The sequence below is a fragment of the Ptychodera flava genome, chromosome 9 (genome assembly GCF_041260155.1).
Source record: "Ptychodera flava strain L36383 chromosome 9, AS_Pfla_20210202, whole genome shotgun sequence".
Taxonomy (NCBI): Eukaryota; Metazoa; Hemichordata; class Enteropneusta; family Ptychoderidae; genus Ptychodera; species Ptychodera flava.
The window spans coordinates 42,885,930-42,912,913 of NC_091936.1; the positions used below are offsets into that span (position 1 = coordinate 42,885,930).

At 37.5% G+C, this 26,984-nt stretch overlaps 3 protein-coding genes across 3 annotated transcripts in view; all 3 read left to right on the plus strand.

Moving 5' to 3' along the window:
- LOC139141127 (probable serine carboxypeptidase CPVL) overlaps positions 1–26,984 on the plus strand; it is a 601,148-nt gene that overhangs the window by 75,976 nt on the left and 498,188 nt on the right. The window lies entirely within an intron of this gene.
- LOC139141091 (glutathione peroxidase 6-like) lies at positions 11,537–15,934 on the plus strand. The gene is made up of 4 exons (XM_070710667.1): positions 11,537–11,789; positions 12,662–12,754; positions 14,799–14,944; positions 15,429–15,934. Exons 2-4 carry the CDS (start codon positions 12,697–12,699, stop codon positions 15,648–15,650), a joined length of 426 nt encoding a protein of 141 aa, XP_070566768.1. The 5' UTR covers positions 11,537–11,789; positions 12,662–12,696; the 3' UTR covers positions 15,651–15,934.
- On the plus strand, positions 22,374–26,005 carry LOC139141092 (glutathione peroxidase 6-like). The gene is made up of 4 exons (XM_070710668.1): positions 22,374–22,619; positions 23,115–23,207; positions 24,244–24,389; positions 25,472–26,005. Exons 3-4 carry the CDS (start codon positions 24,246–24,248, stop codon positions 25,691–25,693), a joined length of 366 nt encoding a protein of 121 aa, XP_070566769.1. The 5' UTR covers positions 22,374–22,619; positions 23,115–23,207; positions 24,244–24,245; the 3' UTR covers positions 25,694–26,005.

Here is a 26,984-nt window from a genome sequence, read left to right on the forward strand (position 1 = left end):
ATATCTTGAACAACAACAGGTAAGCTAAGCCTGGCGGCCTCAAGGTACAAAGCATCGCATCTCCTTTGAATACTTATTCCAAAGAAGTAGATGTCAACAAACGTATGTACAGTTCTGCCTTAGGCGAATTTACATTTGAAATGACCACTGGAACTCCAGATAATTATGGGCAGCAGCGATTTTCTTCCAGTGATCGTCGAACTGAATTCAAAGTAGTAACATTAATTTTCACGTCTCCATACATGTTTAAAAATGTGAAATGTAAGGAATGAGAATTTATACGGAAGACCATGAAAATTCAAAAGACAACCTTTTCGTGCCTGCCAGTAAACATTAAGGAACGGAGTTCATATTAAAATCAATAACTCTGGATCATTCTACTAAAATATGTTTACACAGGTCTGCAAAAGAAAAAAAATGTTGGTCGACTGTACAGGAAAGTGAAAAGATTCACCAAATGTGACTCTAGGAGAAGTATGAAGTTTATTCAGAATGCGCAAGTTGAAATGCTCTCGTTTTTGACACGTCTAAAAGTCTGGCATGCTGAATCGTTTGCATGCCGTTTGACAAGACAAAAAATCTCGACTTCAGAAGAGAGAGAATTCATTCAAATATACCTTCCTGAATTGATGACAGTATTTAATACCCACATGTACAAACCAGCTTAGTTAAGAGATTGTATTAAATCACCAGATGAATTGAAATTTGGAAATTTAAGATATCTGGTAAATACAATTCTTTTGTCATTCCACATTCTCTGCACTTAGCCCAGTGGCGTAAAGTACAATTTGTATGACTCATTTTGTTAGAACTGCAGAGCGCTTATTTGTTGTGACAAAATTAGTTTCGAGATCTAGAGGCATACGCAGAAAAGTGTATTTCTAGAATGTAAGCTAGTATATGATAAATCAAAGGGCATTCTGTATCACACTCTAGACAATAAAAATAATGATATTTAATGAACAATAATTAATATTAGCATTTTACATCACAGTTTCTTTGGCTTCGGCTGATTCTAAAACACTTAAATGCAGACTGAGTAGTGTCTCAAGATGTAGTTTAATTTCTGTACCTTGATACTCCATTATGAATCTCTTGAATACGCACAGTACCATGGGAGATTGCTAACCGGAAGTGCATGCTGTGACTGACCAGACGACGCACTCGCACTACAACTTCGCCACAACAGGAAACTACTGTATTTTCTGGTTGAAAACATCGAAATAAAAAGAAAACTTGATATTGAATTTCTCATTCACAACAATTTGCTAAATATATAGGGCGTATATTTTAAAAAATCAACTTGAAAGGGATAATTCCTCTTATGAGTCTTAGAACAAATTGCAATGAACGCGAATAGATCTAATTAAGGAGAATTTGATCTCCATATTGTGCAATTTCTAAAAAGTGTTAGGTGCTCTGTCGCTAAATGTTGCAATATTACAAGTTACTCCCAAAAAACATAAAATAGTGTGTAATTTAAAATGAAGAGCAGATGAGATTATATTTGTAGATCAAACCGACATCACTACACCATCCAATTATCCCAAATTAGTGGTAATGGCATTATTTTTAGACTTAGAACGTCATTAAAAATGAGAAGAAAGATTCAACAGTAAACACTATAAATTTGAAATTGAAGGAATGCCTTTTTAAAGTATTTATCTAACGAACTAGAAAAAAAAATCAGTATACAAAGTAAAATCTTATAATTCTTAATCAGATATTTTTAATTTGATAAACCTGATCACCAGCCAGTACCGTGTGAATTTGGATGATTGAAAACTATTTTTATGATTTTTTGTGTAGTCAAGAAATTAATTGACGATGACCTTTTATTAAGATTTTAGTGAAAGTGTAAAGAAATTGGGTAAACTGTAATAAAAGTGTTTAAGTCAGAGCGGAAGGGGGCTATTTTCTAGGAGTAAATGAGTAATTGCACTTCAGAATACTGGCTACAAAACCAAAACCATAACCCTGTCTCAGATTTTTGAAAAAGGCCATGTTGAATCAAAGTTTATCAACCGATTAGTCTCACCATGTCGTCTACGATAACTCGATTCTAAAGACCTTAATTAAAAATCTTAGAAAAGCTTTTAAAACATCTGTTCGACAAATTTTTGTGAAAATCTTGTGAACTTCCGTTTACACTTTCTCGAGTTACACTCTTTTTTTAGCATGCTGCAATGTGACAAAAAATGCCGAACTGAGAAAAAGGCGATTTAGTAAATTGGTCCGGCTTTTTTCCGTTTGAACGGCCATAAACAATTTACTTGACAGATAAAACACCAAGATAAGATAGTGCAATCAACTATTCAACCCAAACAGTATATTCACTCATTGAACATGTAATCAGTGTCAACGGTTGAAATAAGGCTAAAAAGGGTGATTTCGGGAGCGATGTTCCCTTTCAGAGCACAAGCTAAATATTCGACCTAACTGTCGGGACTGCTATTTCATCTCGATGCCGTCTATACAAGCGTAAATGCAATGTCATTTTATGTCAGTATCCGATCTCGGAGAGGGTTTCATAGGCGTGAAAGGTTCTGATCAAGCGATCCCGATAATTAGTGACATAGCGAATAGAATATTGGTTGACAACACAACAAAAATACCTGCTTTAATATATAGATATAGATTGGCAATGACTATGATCATGGAGGTAAAAAAAGACCTCCGTGCTGTGATTAGTGAGCTGCTATTTTTTTCGAACTTCACGCGTACTCGCCTAGAAAGCCGATTAACACCACAGGCGGCCCACACACTATTAATAAGCTTATTATTGAGTTTTTCTCAGTGTTCCCTATCAGTTCCTGTCCTTTTCTTCATGCTCTGACTGATCGTAGTAAATAAAATATATGACTATATAGCCTAACCTAGCCTCTTGACTCTTTATTTATTTTACACCCCATTACAAGGACGTTTGTTATCTCTCATGTACACATCTTGTAATTAATTAGTCAAACTAACTAATCATGCTAATCCGTTGACTTATCAGGGATTTTATGGGTTGGTCAAAAGATAGGAAAGGTTGCTAAAACGGAAAGGTAAGAAGCTCTCCTGAAATGTGTCCAGAAATTACCAAATTGCGGCCAGTCATGACCATTTATCCTCAATTTACTGCACCCAATGTATTTCGATGGCCGAGGAGAGCCAGCTAGTCTAATTTCAAACGTTTAAATGGTCGCGAACAGTGCAAACCCTGCCAGTGCCTTGCGTGCAGTTCATGGCATGAGGACGTCCGTAAAGCAGGAAGTCGGAAATTGAAACCTTTGACCTTTACGTTGTTTATATGTTGGCAAACTTGTAAACATATTTCCCAGGGACAAGTCTGATTTTGACTGGGGTCAAAGTTCGTGTGGTTAAGCGTGGTTCTCTCAATCGGGTGGTGTTGCTAAGGTTTTGTCTGCATTCAGTTTAGCTGTGCGTTCTCGATAATTTAGCTGTATTTTTTCCTCCTTTTTCATTAAATCTCTATCTTTCCAATGTTGACCAACCTTTGATGAGTCAACGGATTCGCATAATAAGTTGTGTTGACTAATTAATTACAAGATGTGTATATGAGAGATAAGCGTGCTTGTTGAATGAATAAAGAGTCAAGAGGCTTGGTTAGGTTATATAGCCATTTTAATTACTCCGATCAGTCAGAGCATGAAGACACAGCCCCTATATCCATAGAGGGACTGTACGAAGAAAAGGAGAGGAATTGATAGAGAAAACAGTGAGACAAACTCAATAATAAGCTTATAAATAGTGTCTGGGTCGCCTGTGTTAACACCACTCAACTACGAGCGTTTCTTTACACAATAGTTTGCCTCCCCTGGATCCTTACGACATTTGTGTGGTGTAGACCCTTTCTGGAGTCATTTTCGCTGACATGAACCAAATCGCTAGTCAGCGGCAGCAAATTCAAAGGAAAGAAGAACTTCATATCATCTGAGCCGCTTTTGTCGTTGTGTCCCAAAAAATTGCGTGTCATCGGTATCATTACAAAATTAATGCTCTCATCGAGTATCGGTGTTAAAGTTTGGTTGTAGTATGATCCTTTGTCTGATCACAAGGGCCCAGAAGTCTAGTTGTTGTTGTTGTTGTTGTTGTTGTTGTTGTTGTTGTTGTTGTTGTTTGTATTGTGTTTATGTTTATTAGTAACGTTGCCGTTGTTGCTGTTGTTGTTGTTTGTTTTGTTTTTTATGTTTATTAGTCGCGTTGTTGTTGCTGCTGTTGTTGTTGACGACCAATAAAATTCAACGAACATAAGCATTGTGTTGTTGTTGTTTCAAACGTAATGTATGTCCAAAGAAGCACTGCAAGGACGCTATCATTATTTGACCCAATGCAACTCTCTCCCAACGTATAAACTCAACCGATACTTACACACAGTCGCTCCACACAGAAGTTGCTATTGAGGGTCACACGTACCACTTTATGACTGAGATATGAGTGGAACCACTTCAAAATGTTACAATGGATGCCAAAGGGATAATATCTCTGATTGACTTCGTCAAAGTTTACGAAATTTGCTATGTACGTTGGAGATACTCTGATATAACATTATTGAAAGTCATTAACAGTTTACGACGGCTAATTAATACTTTGTATATACTTGACAAAGTTTCCTTATCAGGGATGTACATATTTATCTGAATTTACTTGATCAAAGATTACGAAACTTGCTATGTGCATTGGAGATACTATGATTTAGGGTGGCGCAGCATGATACACTGAGTATTTTGCTCAAAATCACTTTTTTGCAAATATTCATTCAATTTAAAGTAATATGTGAACCCAAGATTTAAATATTGGCTGGGTTCACCTTTTAGTTGTAAGTTCTGTGAGAAAGAAGTGTAAATTTGTGCAAATTTATGCAAATTACCCAATTTCATGGCTTCTCTTTTCTCCCAACATCAATATTTCCAAAGAATTTAACTCCACTCTGGCTGGGTCAATTTTTCTAAAATTTTCACATTATCTTCTTTAGATACTATGTAACAAAACTACTATTTTTTTGACAATAAAGTTCTAACATTTGAATAAGAGGCATTTTCATTTTGCTTATCATGATTGTTTTATTTACTATTTTGAGTGCCAGTCTTTCAACACCTGCAATTTTAGAATCAGAAAAGATAATGCAAAATAAAATAGTCGTTTTATTCTACGTACACTCTTGTTTTATGTGAAATATTAAATTTCAGAAAAAAGTATCAAGTTTTTTTACTCATATTAAGTTTATCAGTAATACCAAAATTGATGTTTTTACCCAAAATATATACACCCTTCATCCTTCGAGTAAACTATTGCTACCAAAGTAAACTTTAGATTCTCTGTTTTTGGAAAATATATCTTATAACGGGTTTCTTTGTCATCTTTGATGAGCAATATTCCTTTGAAAAAAGCTGTGTTGGTTATGTACAGTACCACCTTAACAGTATTGAAAGTCATTAAACATTTTTACTTCAGCTAGTTTACTAAATCAACGAATTAGCGATATATCTCTGGATTGACTTGATCACAAGTGACGAAACTTACTATGCACACATAACATTCATGAAAGTTTTGTTAGCATTTTAGATAAACTAATAATACATTTGCATATTTAATGAACTGTCCTAATCAGGCTATATATATCTGAATAGACTTGATCAAAGTTTACAAATCATGCTATTTACATTGAAAATACTACGATAAAATATTACTGAAAATCGTTTAGCATATTTACACAATTTAGTTTCTAATTTGTATTTTGAATTAACTTTCCAAGTTCGGGACATAAGACTGGTAGGACCGTACAAAAGTTTATGAAACTTACTATGTATATTGATGAGACAATGATCTTGTATTAGTGGAAGATATTTTGCGTTTTCAAGCCAGCTAACTTTTAATTTTCATATCCAATGAGCTTGCTCAGTTTGGCATATAAAGCTTAAAAGACTTAACCAAATGCAATTACGCTTGCTATGTAAAATGGTGATACAATAACAAATGTCCTACAAAGTAGTGATAATATGACAGCAGTTAAAGAAATTTAATATTTTTATTTCAGCTAATTACATATTTGTTTACTTAATGATCTTTAAAATTACTCTATGGTGAAAATTGTTCCTGTTTCAACAGTAACAATGAAGTTGCTAACGTGTCAAAAAGTTTCAATTTATAGACACTGAACTGCGATATACACTGAAACACAGGAATATTTTCAGTTCAGTATTTGGTGGTAAGTTGATCATAATTATCGCATAGGTATTTTAGAGGTCATTACATTTTATATGTGCAATTTTCTGGAGAATTACCATGTTTTAAGTAAGTGAAGCCTACTGCAAGGTATGAACTCACTTCGAATTTGTCTAACCTAACACATGTGATAGAGTTATTAGTAAGAAATTAGTTAAGCAAGAAGTACAGCCGTTAGGGCAACACTTTTTATTTTTGTGTTTCCCATCTCCCGATCGACCGTAAATTTCAGCTCCGACATAAAAATAAAAAAAAATATTTGCGCCGCCTCTGAGGCGATCATCCTAGCAACAGCCCCATCGTCATCAAATTGTGAGATTGCAGTGACTCAGACTGAAAGGACAGAGAGTACAGAACACTGAACTGAAAGACAAGAAATGACTGTGACAGTGAATGGACAGAACATTAAACTGAAACAAATACACGTTTTTTGTACTTAAAAATTGTAGAGACTGAATGGACAGAACATTGAATTGAAACAAATACAGGGTTTTTTTGGTATTTGTTTTTTTTTATTTCGACCGCCCGCCCTGCCCGAGTATTCCTCTAGTGATGAAAAACAAAAATAAATAAAAGGGTCACCCTTACAAACAATACCATCCGTGCCAGACCCCTGTGCCTCTTTCATCGATACTAACAATGGGAGACTTCATTATGTGTATCACTCAGTTTTATTTTTCACATAAAATTGGTATGTTTTATGAAAAGTGTTCCTCACTGTGGTATAGCAGCATCAATATTACCCAGGGCTGAATAGTGTAACCCGACAGAATTTAAAATTGACCGTCCTGTTCTCATCCACTTACTTGTAACCTCATTTTATAACCCTTTAGACCAAAGATGACAGCAATAACGAGTTGTACAAAATGATTGGAACAATCTAATGTTCACTTGGTAAAAGAATAAGTGAACATTCGGGAAAGAATGCTGTCACGAATTTACAATGAGGCAGTTGTCTTGCAGTGTCATCATCGTTTATAAAGCAACTTTCTATTAAAACAACCGGATATTTGCATTTGTCAACAAATGAAAGCTTCTGCCCTTCAACTTGAGATAGATGTCAGGCAAATTCAAACTTCGCGATCTGATAATAGTACAAATCGTTTTATTCTGATTATAAATGATATCATCTTGTTCTTCACCCTAGCCTTCACAAACGTGAACAAGCTTTTGCAAGCCTTCACTTGAAGGGCTAAAGATAAATAATAATACGCGTAGCATATATGATTTGCTTGGTTTGTTGAGGCCTACCGATCGACAGCCGAAGACATACAACACATTTTGTCTACCTTGCCAAGCTCCACAATGATAGGTACAAAACACGATTGGCAGAAAGAGAAATGCATTAATCATTTTACGTATTTGCATATAATGCTTCAAGTAGCAAAGAAGTTACACAAAGCATTGTTTATGCATTGTTACTCGGTATACGTTCTGCATGAAAGCCAGATGTGTGAAATTACCCGAACTGTAATGGACATTGCATTGGAGACCATATATCAATAACTTTTTCTACAAATGACACGCAATAATGCCTTTCAGCTATTAGAGGGGCATCTAAGCTATTCAAGACAACTACTATATTAACTCTTGAATGGCTCAGTCTGACAGCTGACATAAGATGTCAAAACACGGAATGATTTGTACATACTTTCATTGAATTCATCCGCCTAGTTTCTTATGTATTAGGTTAAAAGTCTCTCATCGTAGAGTGCTATTTTCATTTCATAATATTGAGTAGACTGCTTTTGATACTGCGTGTTGATATTACCTTAAGGTAGTATGCGCCTCGAAAGTGAAAGACTTAAACTTTTGCTCAAACTTTCCTCAAGGAATCTTTCAGTCATTCTCTTTCAAAATCAAGAATAAAAATCGGGAGTCACCGTGCAAATTTTGGTACTAGAGAAACAAATAACCCAAGATTTAAGGATATTTAAAATTCAAAATGGCCGCCATCCCTGTCTTAACTATATGGAGAAAAATACAATTTTCTAATTTCGAAAAAACTAAACCGGTGAAAAGTTATTTTACAACAAGAACTTTAAAATGAATCCCTAAAAGTGGTATATCAGAAAAGAAATGTAAATGTTTGAGAATCCGAATATCTGTCCCCAGACGCGTTCTACCTTATTAATCGTGAAATGTAAGCAATACCTACATAACGAGTGTAAATTTGCTTGCTAGCAAGCGATCTGCCATTTCGAAATGGTGCTCTTTTCTCATAACTATCAACATGAAGAGTGCATTTGTCCCGAGCCTCTCATTAATAAAGGATTGGTGTCAGAGTTGTACAAAGATGGCAGAAGTAGGCCAAGCAGCGACATCTCGGGAAGGTCACGACGACTGAAGCGCGTTTCATACCATTTGTGACCTCAAAAGACCTTCAAAAGTGCAAAGTGGCCAAGAGAGTGCAACGTGGTTAAGGGAGATATTATATAGGGTGATGATCAGAAATGCGAAATTAGGATGCGTGGACAGACCATAAGATTATTGCCGTACAGGTTAAGGTAATTTAGGATCAATGTCACGATTTTCTATTTCTCATGGAAGGCTCTCAAATCAACGATGATGCTTACATCAATGAATATTTGTCGTGTCAGAAAATATGATCCCAAAAGATTATTTTCACATAACGGTGATTATAGCATTTTTGGATATGTAGATTTGGCTATGTCTCATGATTATGTCTGCTCCAAATTTACTAAGATTTAGCGCCTATCGTATCGACTCTTTAAAAGATGAGGCGGACATGCCCAAAATCTGTACTGAGAAGGTGGGATATATGAGTTTGTTTATTCAATTAGAAGAATATTTTTTATTCAATTAAAAGAATAGATATATAAGATGTATCAAGTAAACGCTTCCAAAATATGTAAGCACGTGAAGAGGCACTGAACTGTTGTGCACTTCAGTTGAAGATGAATTTTAAAAAACAGTATGACCTTCTTTCTACTGGATCGATACAGGTAGGACTATACAATCAGATATCTTATCTATTACTGACGTCTTTGCATAGTAGCATAGGTGTACACGTTAATATATATGTCCCTTTGAGGGCGGCCATGCACTCCTTCACATGTAGTTAAGAGTTCAACGACAAAGAGGCGATCACGCTTCTAACTCTCATTTACAAAATGTCACTTGCGGTGTGCTCATAATTATGAAGAGCTTTGATATTTTGACTCAATATGAAGACAAAGATAATCCTGCCAACGTACGTTTCGAAGTTTTCGAGGCTTCGACTTCTTAAACCGTCATTCGGTATTTGTCTTACTTACTGGAAATTGGTACACCGTACACCCATATCATCTACGTAGCCGACTCAATGGAGACATAGACTTTTAAATATGGCACTTTCAACATGAATTTGGAAAAAAAAATACCAAGACAAACCCGCAATTGTTGCATACTGCAAGCAGCTGTGACATTCTCATATGCATTCAATATGCATTAAACATCATTGATAAGCTATCTCATGAGGATAGTTGTACTAAATTTACCAAAACTTAAGGTAAGTTTTTCGGTAATAAAGTGATTTGATTAGTCTCGTGAATATTCATACGATTGCTCAACAGTCATATGAGTATTGCTAACTTTTGCGTTGATAATGATTAACTGACCATATGATTATATATGCGATTATTGACTAGATTTATCTCGACGACTTTTGGCATTTTTGTGAAGCTTAATCGAACCTTATTTGGAAAGTGTTGCGTGTAGTATGAAAGAAATGTTGAATCGTATAGACCTCATAACTGCAAGACACTTAACAGTGCCTTCTGACAATCTCTCAAAATATCTGTACTGTTGCTAGGTGTCATATACCTTGTTGACAGAGGTGTGTGACATTCAGCAACAATGCAGATACCTAGTTCATAGAGACAAATTTGGCCAGGGCTAAATTGGTGCTATGTAGCACCGGCCCAAGGCTAAATTTAGTTTCCATTCAGACATGATGGCAATGAAAAAATACGGCGGCGTAGCTTTAGCCCTGTGTTACCTCTGACCTTTCAAAGTTCAAAATGCCGGGGTTAACATCACGGTGTTTGTACTGTTCATGCTTTTTGTACTCGTTTTAGGCTGCGTTCACAAAAATAGTGATGGGGCTGGAGGAATCGCGATTGCATGTTTTTAAGATACCCCCTAAATACCCTCAAAAAATTGTTCAAATCCCCCAAATTATCATATATTTATAATATCACATATTTATTAGGAAGGCACGCAGTGAAAAATAAATATTGTGCATTTTGCAAAATTGTGAATGTATGTATGTATGTATGTATGTATGTATGTATGTATGTATGTATGTATGTATGTATGTATGTATGTATGTATGTATGTATGTATGTGTATGTATGTATGCCTGCTTGCCTGGTTTGCTGGCTGTTTTTCTGTCTGTCTGTCTATCTGTCAGTTGGTAGGTAGATAGGTCTAATAGGTAGGAAGGCAGCAAGGTTGGTAGGGCTGTTGTTGGTAATCGGTGCTTCATCATGGTAAAAACGAGTTTAAGACGAAAGAAGATGGTTAAGTTTGTCAATAATTCTCAAATACACTAAGTTTTAAAAGTTGTTATTCAACCCTCTAATCTTCAGCTGGGAAAGACAGCACCTGGGAATGACCGTGTACTGTGTTATCGTCCGACGAGTTCTTACCGACAATGGCGCCGATAGAAAAGCTTTCCGTATTATCTTTAAAGCAAACAAGTGCCGTCTATTTACGTCGTTCTACCCAATATGTCGTATACGTAGGTACTATTCACATGCACGTGATCGTGAACATATTTAAAGTTATAAAGTGAAGTTATTTGCACAACCGAACAGATAAGTTTTCAGTGAAAAACATGGAAACAAGAAAAAGGTTTGTTCGGAGATTTGGGAAGAAATGAAGGGCGGGAACTGGAAAGGTAATTGAAAATCAGGTCAAATTTGTGTCCTTGTGAAAATTATCTGCATACAAGTAAATATAAATCATCACCGACAAAGAAACACTTCACGACATATCACCACCTGTTATTTTTCCTACCTCTATCCCTGCAATTCACAATATCACATCACTGGCTGTTCTACTACGCTCCTGAAGGGAATAAAATTCAAAGTAAATTCGATTAGTTTCCCAAGTGTGCGCACCCATGAACACTTTCTTTTCGACTTAAAATTACAATGTTGTGACAAATTAATCATCTTTTATCTCTCTGCCTAGGACAGACTTATGCTTGCATTATTTACATCCTTATCAAAACTTGGCTACCCCTACAACTAATAATGAAAAAGTCTTGAGACCTGGTTGGTAACTCTGGAGTCTATTCCTTATAAAGGGCTGGGCATTTGCAGGCTGAAGCATCCAACAGTTGGCCTGGACCATGGCATTCCGATTTGGAGCCTTTGTGCTCCTTTCATGTATGGCTGCGGCCGTTCACTCACAGTCAATGAAAAAGTATTGTGGTGAAACGACGAAATCTGTTCATGACTATGTGGGAAATTCACTGCACACTGGAGACCCAGTCCCGCTCGGCAATTTTCGCGGGCAGACATTACTGATGCTCGCAACTTCCACATACTGAGGTAAGGCATTTCCATCGACTCACAGGGCAGGTTTTTTCTGTCTGTGTCCGTGTCTCTGTCTCTACTATAACTGCTCTGTGTGCCTCTGCCTCTTGTTTATTCTGTATCTCTCTTGTCGTCATCGCTGTCTCCCTTTCTTGTTGTCTCTATTTTTTTTTCTGTCTTACGTACACGTTTCTCTGTCTGTCTACCTGACTGTCCCCCTGTGCCTGACTGTCAGTGTCTGCCTGTATCTTTTTTTCTCTCTCTCTCTATCTGTCTCTCCCTGTCTGTATCTCTATCAGCCTCTCTCCCCTGCACTCACAAGAAATTTCTCTTCAGAAAGACAAAATGCAGAAAAGCTCAAATAATCACGATTTCAACTTATTTTCAAGATGGTAGCTGTTATGTCATTATATGTTCAAGTTTCAGCTCAATAGCAGCCGATCATAGTGCAAAATGTGTACTAAATTTTTTTACATTAGGCCAAAACAAAAAAAAAGAAATGTTACTGGTCAGCGCGCGCGTCACTTGAACAACAGCGCGTCACACTTTTTTTTCTGTTTGTGGCCGGCGGCCGTGGCTGACACCAAACCAAAATGGCCGAAGAGAAAGAGAAAATTCTTTGGGGGCATGATCAGTGACTGCATGAACAGTATACATATGACTGTATTGATAAAACTATAAAACTGACCCTCCTCCCACCCTTGACGGAAAAAAAATACAAATAAAAAAAAATAAAATGCGCGTCGCCGCACCATTTTTTAAAGACAGACCTGACCAGAAACATTTTTTTTTTGGCCTTACGTATATTCTTTTCACTTTGTTACAATCATGATTTAAATCAGTCTTGCAATGTTACTTTCCTTTCTTTTATTTTCTTTTATTTAAAGGTTTGACCCATCAGTACGTGGAACTGAATGCACTTATGGAGGAGTTTGCGCCGTACAACTTTACTGTATTGTCGTATCCCTGTAACCAGTTCTGTGAGTATTGCACGAATACACACGCAACTGCTCACACACGAATTTCAAAGCAAAGAGAACTTAACAACGATGAGTGTTCATTGTTACACACCTACGTCTGTAAGCTATATTGAGTTTTGTCGTACAGTTCGTTTCAGTAACAGACTACATGGAGTCTGAAAAGTTTGACGCGGAGTACAATAATTTTAGGTTTGATCTGAGGCTGTTTGACCTTCATCCTCATAATACCTTTAAGTCGACAAATGGAAAACAAGAGCGGATTTTATAATATTCATCTTATAATTCAGTTCTTCGCGGGTTAAAGTTTCGTACTGTGCTCTAAAAGGTAGAACGCGCCTCGGGGACAAATATTCAGACTCTCGCACTTTTACAATTTTTTTCTGATCCACTTGTGGGGGCTCATTTTAAAGCTCTTGGTGTAAGAAAAAATTTCACCGTCTTAGTTTTTCGCAATTTTGAATTTCAAATATCGATAAATCCCGGTAACGTGCTTCTGTGGCACCAAAATTTGCACAGTGATCCCCGATTTTTATTCCTTGATTTTTGAAAAGAGCATGTTTGAAAGCTTTCGAGGCGCATACTACATTAACGAACGCATCGAACGCTTTCCCAGGTTGCTCGCGATCGCGCGATGCAGTGCGCGACGGGCATCCTAAAACGGATTAATTTCGACTTTCTTGGTAAAATTAGACTATAAATAATAGGTCATTCAAAAAACTATCGAAATTTATGTCCTCGGACATTTTAAGTTTCGGTATACGCAGCATGCTAATTTACTCGAATATAAATTCCGGTATTTTGTGAATAAGCTTATATTACATGCCTCAATGTGAGTGTAAATCAGTGCATTGATTTGAATAGGAACATCCGGGGAGTTAGCGGGCCGTGTGAACGATGTACGGAACTCCTTCCATAGTTGCCCGGTCCGGTGAAGCCTTTCGACGCTTTCAACGTCAAAATAGACGCTTAGCGCTAGGTGTGTAATATATTCATGCTCTCACTGCTAATTTGAGTTTCGTTGAATCTGATATTGTTCGAGAATGCCCTGCATGTAACTAACTTTCATATAGCGTTACCTATGAAGAGGCATGTAAAAAATATTATTGCCTAAGTACATGGGTTTATGTGCCCTTGCTGCAGATGACAATTTGCCATAATCTGGTTCCCTGATGCACATCTACCGCTGGCTGCGCTGCTAACGAAAATAGGGTCAGGTAAGGGCTATTGTAAGCATGGCTATCATTGGTCAATGGTACGAGTGCAGTGATTGCGTTGCTTATTTATTTCCAACATGGAGCTACCTTCGAATTTAGATTTCGTAAGCCATTGGTTAATTTTACTTCCATAGTTTCCCGAATCAAGCATACTATGTCGACATTCAATGAAAAACGAATTATTTTTAAGTTATTGCAGTACATGCCTAAGGACACCATGGTCACCTGGTCACGTCTGAGAAAAAAACGTAGACGATAATCGTCATTCCAACACTAAATACCATCATAGAAGAACAGAGTCGGAGACTTAAAAGTGAAGCCGTGCAAACAGCTTCAAAGTTCGATTTTTCGTCATCTAATTTCTGAGCTTGCCACTGTACAGATGTTCTGATCACATGATCTTGTCAGGTGCTCATTAATATGTAGTCAATATTCTAACTGACACATTAGCCCATACCTGACCCTATTTTCGATGGCAGCGCAGGCAGCGGTAAAAATGCGTCAGGGAACCGGGCTAACAATTTGCCCTCCCAGCGTCCCTCGGGCAAATTGTCACCTGCTCTCGGGCACATATACCCATGTATTCAGGCAATGATATATAGTGCGGTATTATTGAGCAAGGAAATAAAAAGGGTGAGAAAAATGTTGCTTCGGAAGGAGACTCGCTTCGACAAATGTTACTGTCTAGGTAGAATCTAAATATTTGATAAATACTCGTTTGATGTCGTCCATGTGAAAGGTCTGGTTACAAGTTGACTACAAAGGTTATAAAGGACTGGAAAATGTTACACACAGAGAGTGACAAGCGTTCTCAATATTTTTGTCTGTAGCAATGCAAGAACCTGGTGCCAACAGTGAAATCCTCAATGGTATCAAGCACGTAAGACCTGGTGGCGGGTACGAGCCAAACTTCACCATGTTTGAGAAGGGTGACGTCAATGGTGCTACGGCTCAAGACGTGTGGAAGTTTCTCACGGTATGGTTGAACCTGTGAACCAAAAATTAGTGTTATTCTGTGAAATTTGTTGGTTTAGGCACAGTTCTTCCCGTTTGCCCTTGTCGGCCGACGGTTTTGAATTTACTTAAGGTAGAAAGAGCCTCGCCAGTGGGGCATTTTTGTTATTTGGACAGGGGAGTTGGGAGTTCTCGTGGTGGAGAGAGGATCACTCCATATTGGGGGGGGGGGTGAGATTAGGAGGATTTTTAAAGGGGAGAGGGGGAAATTTTAATGGGGGTAAGCTTTTACAAATTGTGACGGACTGGCAATTGACGAACAGCTTTTCCTTTCCCCTCAAACTTATTTTTGCCCAAATTTCTTTTAAATGCTATATCTACGTCACTGTAAAGTACCTTAAAATAGACTTGTATGTTGCCCTTGAAAGAAGGAAAGTGTAACGCTGGTATGTACAAAAGCAGACTAAAACTCTTGTAAAATATGCTGAAAATTTCTTTATTTTCAGGATACGTGCAAAAGCCCAAATCCCAGCGTGGGCGTGAAGAACAACCTTTATTGGAACAATATCCACGTCGATGACGTCCGTTGGACGTTTTCCGATAGATTCATAGTTGACGCCGACGGTGTCCCTTACATCCGAATCTATGACCCATCAGATCCGTACGAGCCCGGTGGTCTGAGAGACGACCTTGAACAGTACTTCAGGGACGGATACATCGATTTGTAACTAGCGCCCTCTCGATTGGCAGAGATGTAAATGAAAATCGAACTTAAAGTCTAAAGCGTAATTTCATACAATTGAATGATGACATCACAGTAGTAGTATATTGATCGTTTCTATGGTAACAATATTAATGACGAGCTGGTGTTAAACCGTACACATGGTGCGCCTGCTCTGATCTTTCATGGTCAGGGTTACGAAATGTTTAGTGCATTCCATTTTGTAACAAACCTATGTTCATTGTTGCTATGGCTACTTAACATCAATAAACTGTTTTCTTGATTGTTTGATCTCTGTATGATTTTGCAATTGTCTAAACTAAAATAACAACGACACTATTGTTGACGTGCAAATTTTATCAAAGTACATTCAAGTAAAACTTGGGTCACCATCTGTTGATTGAGCCTGCCAGACACAAGCAGACATTCTGTTCCAACAAAATGAAGATTAACCGATGCTTCTGGTAAAAATTGGCAGTTTGCATGCTGTGATACTGAACCATGGACACTAACAACCATAGGCTATATTGGTGTTACGTTATCCGTAGATTCGATAATCTGTGGCCTGTACTGTATGAATAAGTGCAAAAGCCATGGCACCATGAGCCACAATAATTGCTACTCGGTGATTCGGAAACTATGGGGAAGACTCCTTTCTGTGAAAGACGAATATCAGACATTTTTTGTTGTTTATGGAGGAACCAGGTATTGAAAACAACGCCCTCACTCGGACCGATGGGAAAGTGGTAAAAATGATCCGCTTGTTATAAATTCCATGTCAATCATATCTAATGTCATGTGTAGGGTGCAGGTCAGTTTGTCTATACGGTATTAAGAAGGCAAGGACTTTTGCTGGGTTGTATATGACTATAATAAAACACAATGGGAGCCTACCTCCTCGACAAGAAAATTGAGTTACCAAAAAGAATATGTTCTTCCAGCTTCACATTGCTTCCGTTGTGTATGGATGAAACAGGAACTGTTTAAGCGACAAATAATTTCTGCACCGAGCACTGCAAATTCGAGTTCAGTAGAATTTACAAAGGTCACTAGAACGAATTTATACTAGCCGCTTGCTAATAGCACGAAAACGTAATTTTGACTTTTTCACCCACGGATCAACCATAACCTTGAAAATCCAAGAAGCTCACTATCTTCATTGAATGACCCGTATAAACATTTTACAGAGCCTGGCGATCAATACATTGTATAGTGCTTCAGGTACGCATGAAGGATGCCAAAACAGACTGTTGCGTTGAGGGAGCCGTCATTATTTACGCCCTGGGGTCGGAGGAATGTGATGGGGGTCACTCAAAAAATTGAAAACTTCAAGGGGTTGCTCCAAATGTGGAGAGGAAGAAGGGGGTTACAAAATTTTTTGTACAAAATAAATTGAAACAGCTCTCAAATTGCACCATTGCACCTATCAATTTCTCAAAATTTTCGATGCGAGAGGGGGGGCATCCCGCTCTCGTGCTCTCCCCTGGGGTGTTTTACTAGTTCAAAACAAATTGGAAAAAGTCTCAGATTGCACCAGACTGTACCTTTGCGCACATTAATTACTCATTTTTTTCACAGGATCTAGGACAAAACTGAACTCTTGTTAAATCATCATTAATTATCCTAGAAACATATTTCAATTGACTTAAGGCTTTTCATTGCAAGCTGGCAGCTGGAGAAATGACACAAGAAGGTCCATTCCTGCATATTCTTTGGCTTTCGATCTCTGAAAAACTGGGAACTGTATTTTACAAAATGTGTTGTCATTGTTAGGTTGTTGAATATAGCGACTCAAATACTGATCATGCAAGAAATGTAATAAAATATCGTTGTTCAATGTCATTTTCAAACAGTTTTACCGAGTACAAAATAAACTGAAACATATCTCACATTGCACCATTACACACATCAAGCTCTCAAAATTTTCGATGCAATAGGGGGGACCCCCCTTCTCGTGTTCAAACAGTTTTATTTAGTAAAAAAGAAAATTAAAACACCTCTTAGATTGCACCTGACTTCACCATTGCACACATAAATTTCTCTTTTTTTCACGCAAGATAGTGAACATCCCCTCTGACACTTTCCCCTCAGCCTTGCACGTGCTCTCCCCCATATACTTTCAAATTCTGCTCAGTCAGATATCCTAGTGAAAACCCTGTCATGATACCCATCCAAATCAATCACTACTATATGGTTTGATACAGGTTATGGCGTGAGCTTTTATATCTTTATTTTGTTGTCACTTTGAATTTCATTTTGTTGGTTTCATCTTTTTCAGCCGTAATTAGATAACCGATGATAATCTACCAGGGTACATCAGGATTTGAAAGGTCTTTACTATTTCTGTACTTTTGTAAATTTTACAAATACGTGTATCGGTATTTAACTCTTCCAAGTGGAGGAGGGACAGCCAAATTTCTAAGCTAGAAAGGGGGTAATCAAATTCATCATGGTTGGCGGGGGGGGGGTTTACTCGAAATTTCGGAGTTTCCGATGAAATTCCTCCGCCCCAGGCCGTAAATAATGACGGCTCCCTAAAAGGAGTATAGTGATATAAGTCCACGCAGATAAAATATTGAAGGGGCGTTACCTTACATTTATATCCAATCCATTCATTGTCCTGAATTGGGGACAACTGAGTCACCTTGGATATGTGTTGACCTGCTTTTCTACATTAGTACAGATAAATCGTGGACCTTTGGCGAAGTTTTGTTTGTGTGCATGGAATTAGATGATGCATGGAATTAGATGATGCATGGAATTAGATGATGCACCCTCCTCTTCCTGTACGTGTCTTTCCTCTATAATCTTCTTCAGTCTTTATTTCCTGATCATGAGTATGTATGTCTGCCTGCCAATAGCACAGCATTGTATTTGTCTCTCTGTCACACCCTCCTACCATCTCTCTCATCCCTCCCCTCATTTCTCTCTCTCTCTCTCTCTCTCTCCTCTCTCCTCTCTCTCTCTCTCTCTTCTCTCTCTCTCTCTCTCTCTCTCTCTCTCTCTCTCTCTCTCTCTCTCGTCGCCTACATGTTACATCATTGGTAACCATTGTCGATGACAAAGACAGATGCAGGTCCTGGACATCGCAGATGACATCGAGCAGTAGTGTAATAGAGACCAGTTTGACAGGCGACAGTGTTATCACTTTATGACACCTTCCTGTTTTATCTTATTCAAACACCAAATTAGGTTAAATGTGAGGGTATTCATGTTTTCCCGCGTCAGCTTCGAGGGAATCATAATCGTGTAATGTTTGATTCGCACATTGACGGCAGTAAGTGGAAATGCATTAAACTTGATTCATTTTTACAAATAAAATAGCTAAACATACGTTTCCATAGGCTCATTCTTCCGAACAAACACCAAAGTCGATTGTTTTTAGGTTTTAAGGTCGTCGATATTATCATGTTCATCTTGCATTGACGTCATATCTCTGTGCAATAAGCGATCGAATGGTATCTTATACCGTCACGCCAGACGCTAATATGAGAGCAGCACCTGTTTCAGAGAATTACGTTTCCACATTAATTATGTTCGTACTACGTGTGTTTCCCCAGTGTAGTGTCCCATTTCGTGTCTTCTAGTCACCGTACACATAATACATTGTGTTATTATTCCTAGAAGGGGAACAACGAATGTTAGCTTAGACAACAGATGACGCTACATTTGTCGTGTAAGAGGTTGAAGGGTGCGAGGGTGTTCTATGTTCACAAGTCGGTAGCGTTAATCCATGTTAAAATGAATATCTTTTGGATTTATTGCTGAGCTTAGTTTGGAGAAAGTTGAAACAAATTTCCTTCGAATTCGCGCATAAGAATTAGATCTTGTGATGGGATTACATGGATATGTTCATGGATACAATGAAGGCACTGAAATAGCTATGCTACACGACTTAAAGAAAACACTATAACTGTGTCACTTTTTAAATAGCGTTTAGTGCGACAATAGTTTGAACAGGAATGGAAGTTCTTAGAACGTCAATTTCAAAGTGATTCGTGTGTCATCTATGTACCATGAGTTATTCATTGCTGTTGCGAAACGTGATGTACGTCTTAATAAATGTCTTTCAGCTTCATTAATTGGACGATTCACATAATCTTTTCTTGAAGTCAAGTGGCTAGCAGTCATAACTTTCGACGATCATTTGGCGATTTTGTTTTATATGTCAATTGCAAGTTCTTGTTCTACTCACAGTAGCATGTTAAAACCTATACTGTTTAACTTGTCATCATTGCGTCCATACTAGTAAAATGCACTGTAACAGTTACTTTTTACATATGTCATGGTTTACATTTGAAGGACAAGAATTCGCATGGTGTCTATGCGTGTACAGATCGAGTTTATCGGGTAAACACTGTGTATCTAAGCATGTTTTGGAGAGTAGAATAAGATTAACGTAGATGACATTTAAAAAAACGTTAGAAAAATAATCGCAAGCTACAGCTACGGGTCTTTTAGATCAGCACCTCATGTATCCAGCTTCCTCCTTACAAATTTCCAATACAATTTATTTATTTATTTATTTATTTATTTATTTATTTATTTATTTATTTATTTATTTATTTATTTATTTAGGTACGTAGACCAACGGGCATAAAGCCCATTTACATGCACCTTGGAAATATATTAAACTTAACATATAAAAAAGGAAAACTATACGCAAAGAAATAGAAAATGACATCACAATCATAACTAACACAAAGTTAAAAACAACAATCAAGGAATCTAATAAAAACATGCACCCTGCAGCCCATGCCGAAAGGTGGAAGTAGAACTAAAAAAATCAATATTTGGATGATCTTTTAAAATTCCATTGATAGTATTTAAACATCTTAAAATTGGAGAGTGTTTCCTGAGATTAATTCTAGAGGCACTGATGCGGAAAATGTAGCTATTACGCAGCTGTCTGCATGGTACGTTAAAAGGTATTTTGTACAAAATGGACGAGCAATTATAGTGTGCATTGACCAGTTTGAAAACAAAAGTGCCATCTAAAAATTTACGCCTCCTTACCAGTGGGGGAAGCTTAAACCTGGTACTGAGAGAATAATACTCTGCTGAAGTATATTGCAGATTTGATTTAAAGCATAAAAATTTAAGAAACTTTTGCTGCACTCGTTCAATTTTATCAATTTGTGTTACTTGCCATGGAGACCATATAACACTGCAGTATTCTAGGTGGCTTCTCACGTGGCTCACATACAAAGACCTCAGAGTAGAAATATTTTAAAAATTGGCGCATGTACGCTTAATAAAACCCATCATTCTAAAAGCTTTATCCATCCACTTCCGTTATATGTCAGATGCTCAAGTCAAGGAAAACTTATAGAAAGTTATCTTGTCACATTACCAAGGGGACGTTAAAACGCGCAAATATCCTCACAACATTGTCAAAACTATCAAAGAAAAGGCATGCTTTTCAGTTCAAACGATTTCTGACACACCTAAGTCTGCCTAAACAGGTTGTGACCTTGCAGAAAAATGCATTGTCGGTAGGAGTGTTCCTTGAGCCAGCTGGATTGTGCACGAAAATATAATAATTTGTTGCTCAATAAATCTTATCAATATAACGATTTATGCCATGCTATTAAAATGTATGAGTGCGATGTTTTTATTTTTCAATTTTTATTACTCTTACGTGTAATTACCTTATAAGAGGGCAATACCTGTTGAGCATTCCTTCGAAAACGGATAAAATTGACTGTACATAAATATTTGAAAAGACAGCGGTGGAAATTTTTTTAACCTGGCAAAATTTAGATAATTAATGAAATGCGCCTTTTAGTGTTGCTGTTGGTACTCCTGTGATGAGGCTGATGCTAATCAGCAAACTTCTACTCAGACACTTCTGTCATTGCTTCACTGGAACTGTTTATAGAAATAACTGATAAGGACAAAACTCATTGTGTTCCTTCGAGAATCAAACCACCTGTAGACCGATAGTCAGGGTTGGCAAACTATTCGTCATCTCAGCAATTATAAAATATGCATGGACGCTACATTATTGCATCATAATAAGGTTTCAAATTTGTTTCAATTTTAAGGGACGAGTCATTTCTCAGGTGGCGTGCATTCATTTTACATTGCATGAATTTCAGTGGGAAAACCCACTTGTATCCTTTCAGCTTTCGTGCAACACATAGAAAAAGGTTTGCCCTGAAGGCATGCGACTCTAATGTAATATCTAAATTCCTGAATATTTGGTTATACCGCTGATGATGATGATGGTGATGATGGAAGTGGTGGGATCTGAGTACAAGTGATGGCGGTTTCTCTGCCTTGTGTTCCAGTCGGAGAATAATTTTAAAATTTGAGTCCGAGCTTTCGTTTACCAGAGAAAATCCCCTTCTTTTCCCTCTTTTTTTCATTTCTTCATCCTCCTCTTCTTCCTCCCCCTATCATCATCATTATCAAGGAGCGCCAATAATTTTTTCTACCATCCAATAGTGTCTATTTGCATCATCTAAAGATCGTTTACATCATCCAAGATCTTTCGTTTCAAAAGTTACAATGTCACCATGGTTTTTCAAAGCAATATTACATATTGACAATATTCTCTTTAGTATCTCAACAAAAATTGAAGATGTTTTCATCTTTCCACAGATCAAACGATTGACCAGACCCTTACAACTTCCCTCAGAGGACGGATCCCCAATCTAAAATGGATCAATCCGCCAGTGCACCAACCCAACTGTCCCTTAAAAGGGGTCTCCAACTGCGCTTATTCAGACACAAAGTTCTTTAAGCCAGATCATGGCGTTCAGATTTGGAGCCTTTGTGCTCCTTTCATGTATGGCCCTGGGCTTGGGCCCTGCGGTCGTGCAGTCGTTCGTTTCACAAAAGATGTACTGCGACTCCACGTCGAAGTCACTCCACGATTACGGTGGCGTTCCGTTACAAACCAGAGTTCCAATTTCACTGAGTCAATTCCAAGGGCAAACCTTGTTGATCATCGCTAGTTCCACCTACTGAGGTATGACGATTTTTTCCGTTCTCTCAAAGTTGTGTAATTACGAAACTTGTCGTTAAAAAGGAATGACCCTCGCTTGTGTTGGATTAATGATAGTGACGATACCAAAGGACACCCGACGAAGTTTAAATTTCAAAATTGTAACTGATTCTATGTAAATTTATTGAAGTATATTTTAATTTGTTCGATTTAGTATGTGACCGTTTTCCTCGTGAAACACTTCATTTCGAACAAACTTTCAATTTTTTCAATAATGCTAATCACTTAAGTTTCTTTACGTGTTTTTGTCTCTGATCCTGGTTGTCTGTCTGTCTATCTGTCTGTTCATTATATCTGCTTGCATTTTCTTCGACTTATTTGAATGACACCGTCCAGCTTCACTGCATTGAGATTCAAATGAGTATAAAGTCATGGTAAATGGCGGATTTCATGTCGTTGCGAACGTCGTAGTTGTTCTCTTTTCACTAAAAATTGTCTGTTTTTCTGTCATTCTTAAAGCCTACACCCATCAGTATTTGGAACTGAATGCACTAGTTCAGGATTTCGCTCAAAACAACTTTACAATTCTTGCATACACCTGTAACCAGTTCTGTAAGTACTTTCTCACTTTCATTTCACTTCTTTCGCCTCCATGTTTTTATTGGCAATGTCATCTTCAGGTCCTTCAAAAGACCTCGGATTTTTACAATTCCTGTAGAGCAATTCGGATACTGAAATTCGATAACCTATTGGCGTATGCTTTTTGGTGAAAACTTTTACAAAAACAGTAGAACTCTCACCTCGCATAATTCCCAATGAAATGTCACATTAGAATCCCAAAAAGAAACTTTGACACAGGATTTTATTGTACACAGACAAGATGAAAACTGTTATATAATAATAATAATAATAAAGAATATTTATAATGCGCCTAATCTCAAAAGGAGCTCTAGGCGCAGGACAAAATACACTACTTTCTGAAAAAATATGTCTTGAGGGCATGGCGGAATGAAATATTTGAATCCATATGGCGTAGGTTGACGGGCAGACTGTTCCAAGTTTTCGGTCCTGAGTGGGAAAATGACCTTTCACCAAAGGATTTTGTGGCAACACGCGGCATTCTAAAAAGACGTGTGTCAGATGAAGAACGTAGGTGTCTTGAGGGAGTATACATTTGCAAAAGGTCAGAGAGATATTGTGGTCCAGTCCCTGAAACCAAGTCGAAAAAAACTGTAGAAAGTTTGTACTGTGTACGACTGGCTATGGGCAACCAGTGCAGTGATTTTTAAAAGTGGTTGTATGTTATGTGATTTTTTGGCTTCATAGACAAGTCTAGCAGATTCATTTTGAACACGTTGCAATTTGTCAATGAGGTATATACATATATGAACTGACAAATGAAGTAACGGTTACTCGAAAATGCCAAGCTTATCCGTGTTTGAACGGTAAATAGCAGCATCGGGAGTTTTCTTCAAAATCTTGTACATAATATTCCACAAATTGACGGCTAATAAAACGAAGGAATGAGAGGAATATCGATCGATACCATAATAATTATATATGTATCACCATTCCGTTAACATGTTGTATAATGAGAAGACAAGATCTGGAAGATATTTTACGTGTTTTTCTCTGCTATTATGAAAAGGGATGCAAGAACCTGGAACGAATGATGAGATCCTAAATGGTATCCAACATGTAAGACCAGGCGGTGGTTATGAACCCAATTTTACGCTCTTTGAGAAAGGAGACGTGAATGGAATCGATACCCAGGATGTTTGGATGTTCCTCAAGGTATGCCTTAAAATGCTCTCTCTCTCTCTCTCTCTCTCTCTCTCTCTCTCTCTCTCTCTTTTCGCGGATGATTTTATTTACACGTCTACTCATCTAATTGTATTTTTTGTTTATCGGGGTGTTAATGTTGCCACAACGTTTCGTCCCAAAAGTAGGTCTTTATTAGATGCAAAATGTCTACCACAGAAGATACAGACAAAAGCAAACAAACCAACAAACAAAAAACTAAAAATCAATTACTATTCATTCTCACCAAAAGAAGAAAGAATTTTTTAAGCTGAGTAAATTATAATGTCTATATTAGAGTTGTCAAACCTCTTACCGTTTATTTGAGGAGCAGATAAAAAGTGCCGCTTGAAAATTATTGCAAGTGGTAAATAATAACAGGCATTACTTAAAGTACAAAGTAATAATATTAGCATTATTAATATTGTATCCTGCAATCTTCAGACAGACAGTCAGAACTTAAAATATCCTTAGTTCTACACTCTCATTTATATGGTTACTGTGTGGCGTTTGCTTAACAGCGTAGATAAGTCAGCATTGATATGAGTCGCTTTTGTGATATATAAAGATTACATCGATTGCATATGTTAAAGTAACTCGATGCTTTTTGTCAATAATCGACCATAATATGTCAAAGACCTGGTCCTTGTTCTTAAGTGACCAAATAAACTTCCATAGTTCAGTACTATTCTCATACTCTTAATAACAATAGCAATAACAAACAGCTGGTCGATCTTGGCATTAGCTTCCGGTCATTACCCTCTTCAATAATGCGATTTAATTATACTAGTCATATCCTGCATGCTGCTGTAAATCACTTTAATTTTGTTTCGTTAACTGTATTTCTATTGAAGATCTTGTGAAGTTTAGACTCCTGTGGAAAGAGTTAATCAACAAGCAGGAGAAATTTCTTGCCAATATTAGTTTCCACGTTTTACTGAAAGGGGTGTTGAACAACGTGATATTACGTTTCCTGTTCACTGCTTCTCCTCGTTGATTGGTTGTGTCTTGACATGTTAAATTCGGTGTAACACGTCTTCTTCCATCACTAAATATGCCTCATTGTTTAATATCAGGACACCTGCGACACCGCAAGGCCTGACATCGGCATCACGGATCGGCTTTACTGGAGCCCAATCCATTCAAGGGATGTCCGCTGGACCTTCGCCGACAGGTTTATCGTCGATGCCAACGGTAAACCATACATTCGCATCTACGACGAGAAAGATCCGTACGAACCCGGCGGTCTGAGAGACGACCTGGAGCAGTACTTCAGGGACGGCTACATCGATTTGTAAACAGCGCCCTCCAGTTAAAAATCTCAACGATGACTCAGTACTGGATCCTGATAATAGATGCCTAGTGTAACAGAAACATGTATTTTTAGATGCAATCCTGTTTGATTATAACATTGAGATTGTAGGTTATTGTATGTTTTCATAGTTTCAATATTTATGAAGGGCAGGCAATAAACCATGCAACGGTGTGCTTGCTCTGATGTCGCATTGTCATAATTACAAAATGTTTTAGTGCATTCCATTTTGTAACCATACGATGTAAATTGTTACTATGAAGGAAAAACAATAATAAAATACCGTCTTGATAACAGAGTAGACCTTTTTATGACTCGTTTTTCTTCAATATAAAGAAAGTGTAGTCGTGTGATATAAGAAATAATTTAGAAAAACTTCACTTGAGGGCAGTATGCGCCTAGAAATTGAAAGACTTAAACTTTTGCTCAAAATTAATTCCGTAAGGAAATTTTGCATCATTCCCTTTCGAAATTAAGAATAAAAATCAAGGATCACTGCAAAATTTGGTTCAAGAGGAAAAAAAACCCGATATTTGTTGATCCTTAGAATCCAAAATGGCCGCCATCCACGTGTTAACTCCATGGGACAAATTAACCGTCTGTCAACTGCTTTGGATAGATAAATAAATATGCAGATCACATAGAAACCAATAATTTAAAAGATGCTTGGAAATGCGTGCACAAAGCGTAATACTTAGTGGGCGCATTTTATTCATTCATTTAGTTAGCGTGTTTGTCTCGATTTATTTTTCAGTAAGGACCCTAATGAAACGGCCTCTTTCCATAAACATTGAGACTTTGGCTCGAAGTGCAGCTATACGGCAGTGTTGCCACCGACCTAATTGTTTAGTTGAATGCGTGTTTTGGGGGTCTCTTGCTTTTACTTTCACTTTTTTTCCTCTGAAGAATATTGTCTTTCTACATATTGCATACTGACCGTGAAATCTGAACGTCAGTGTCGTGGGCATACATTATGTGTTCATGATTTCAATCCGCTTATCAACGGTATTATATATGCCAATAGATTATTTTTGAAGCTAGTCACAAAAGCGTGCCACTGTGCTATGTCCAGTATATAGAACAGTAAGCTTAAGGTGTAATAATGTAAAAGCACTGATAAGAATTACCAAACGCTGCTGATAGCATACGGCCCCAAAATTCGTGTCAAGGACGATCAAGGACGATTTTCAGCAGGTAAATCCACGGGCACCTGTTTTCTAAAATTCCGCTCTGTGCCTATATGCGCCCCACAGACATGTGTGAAGACAAACGTGTGT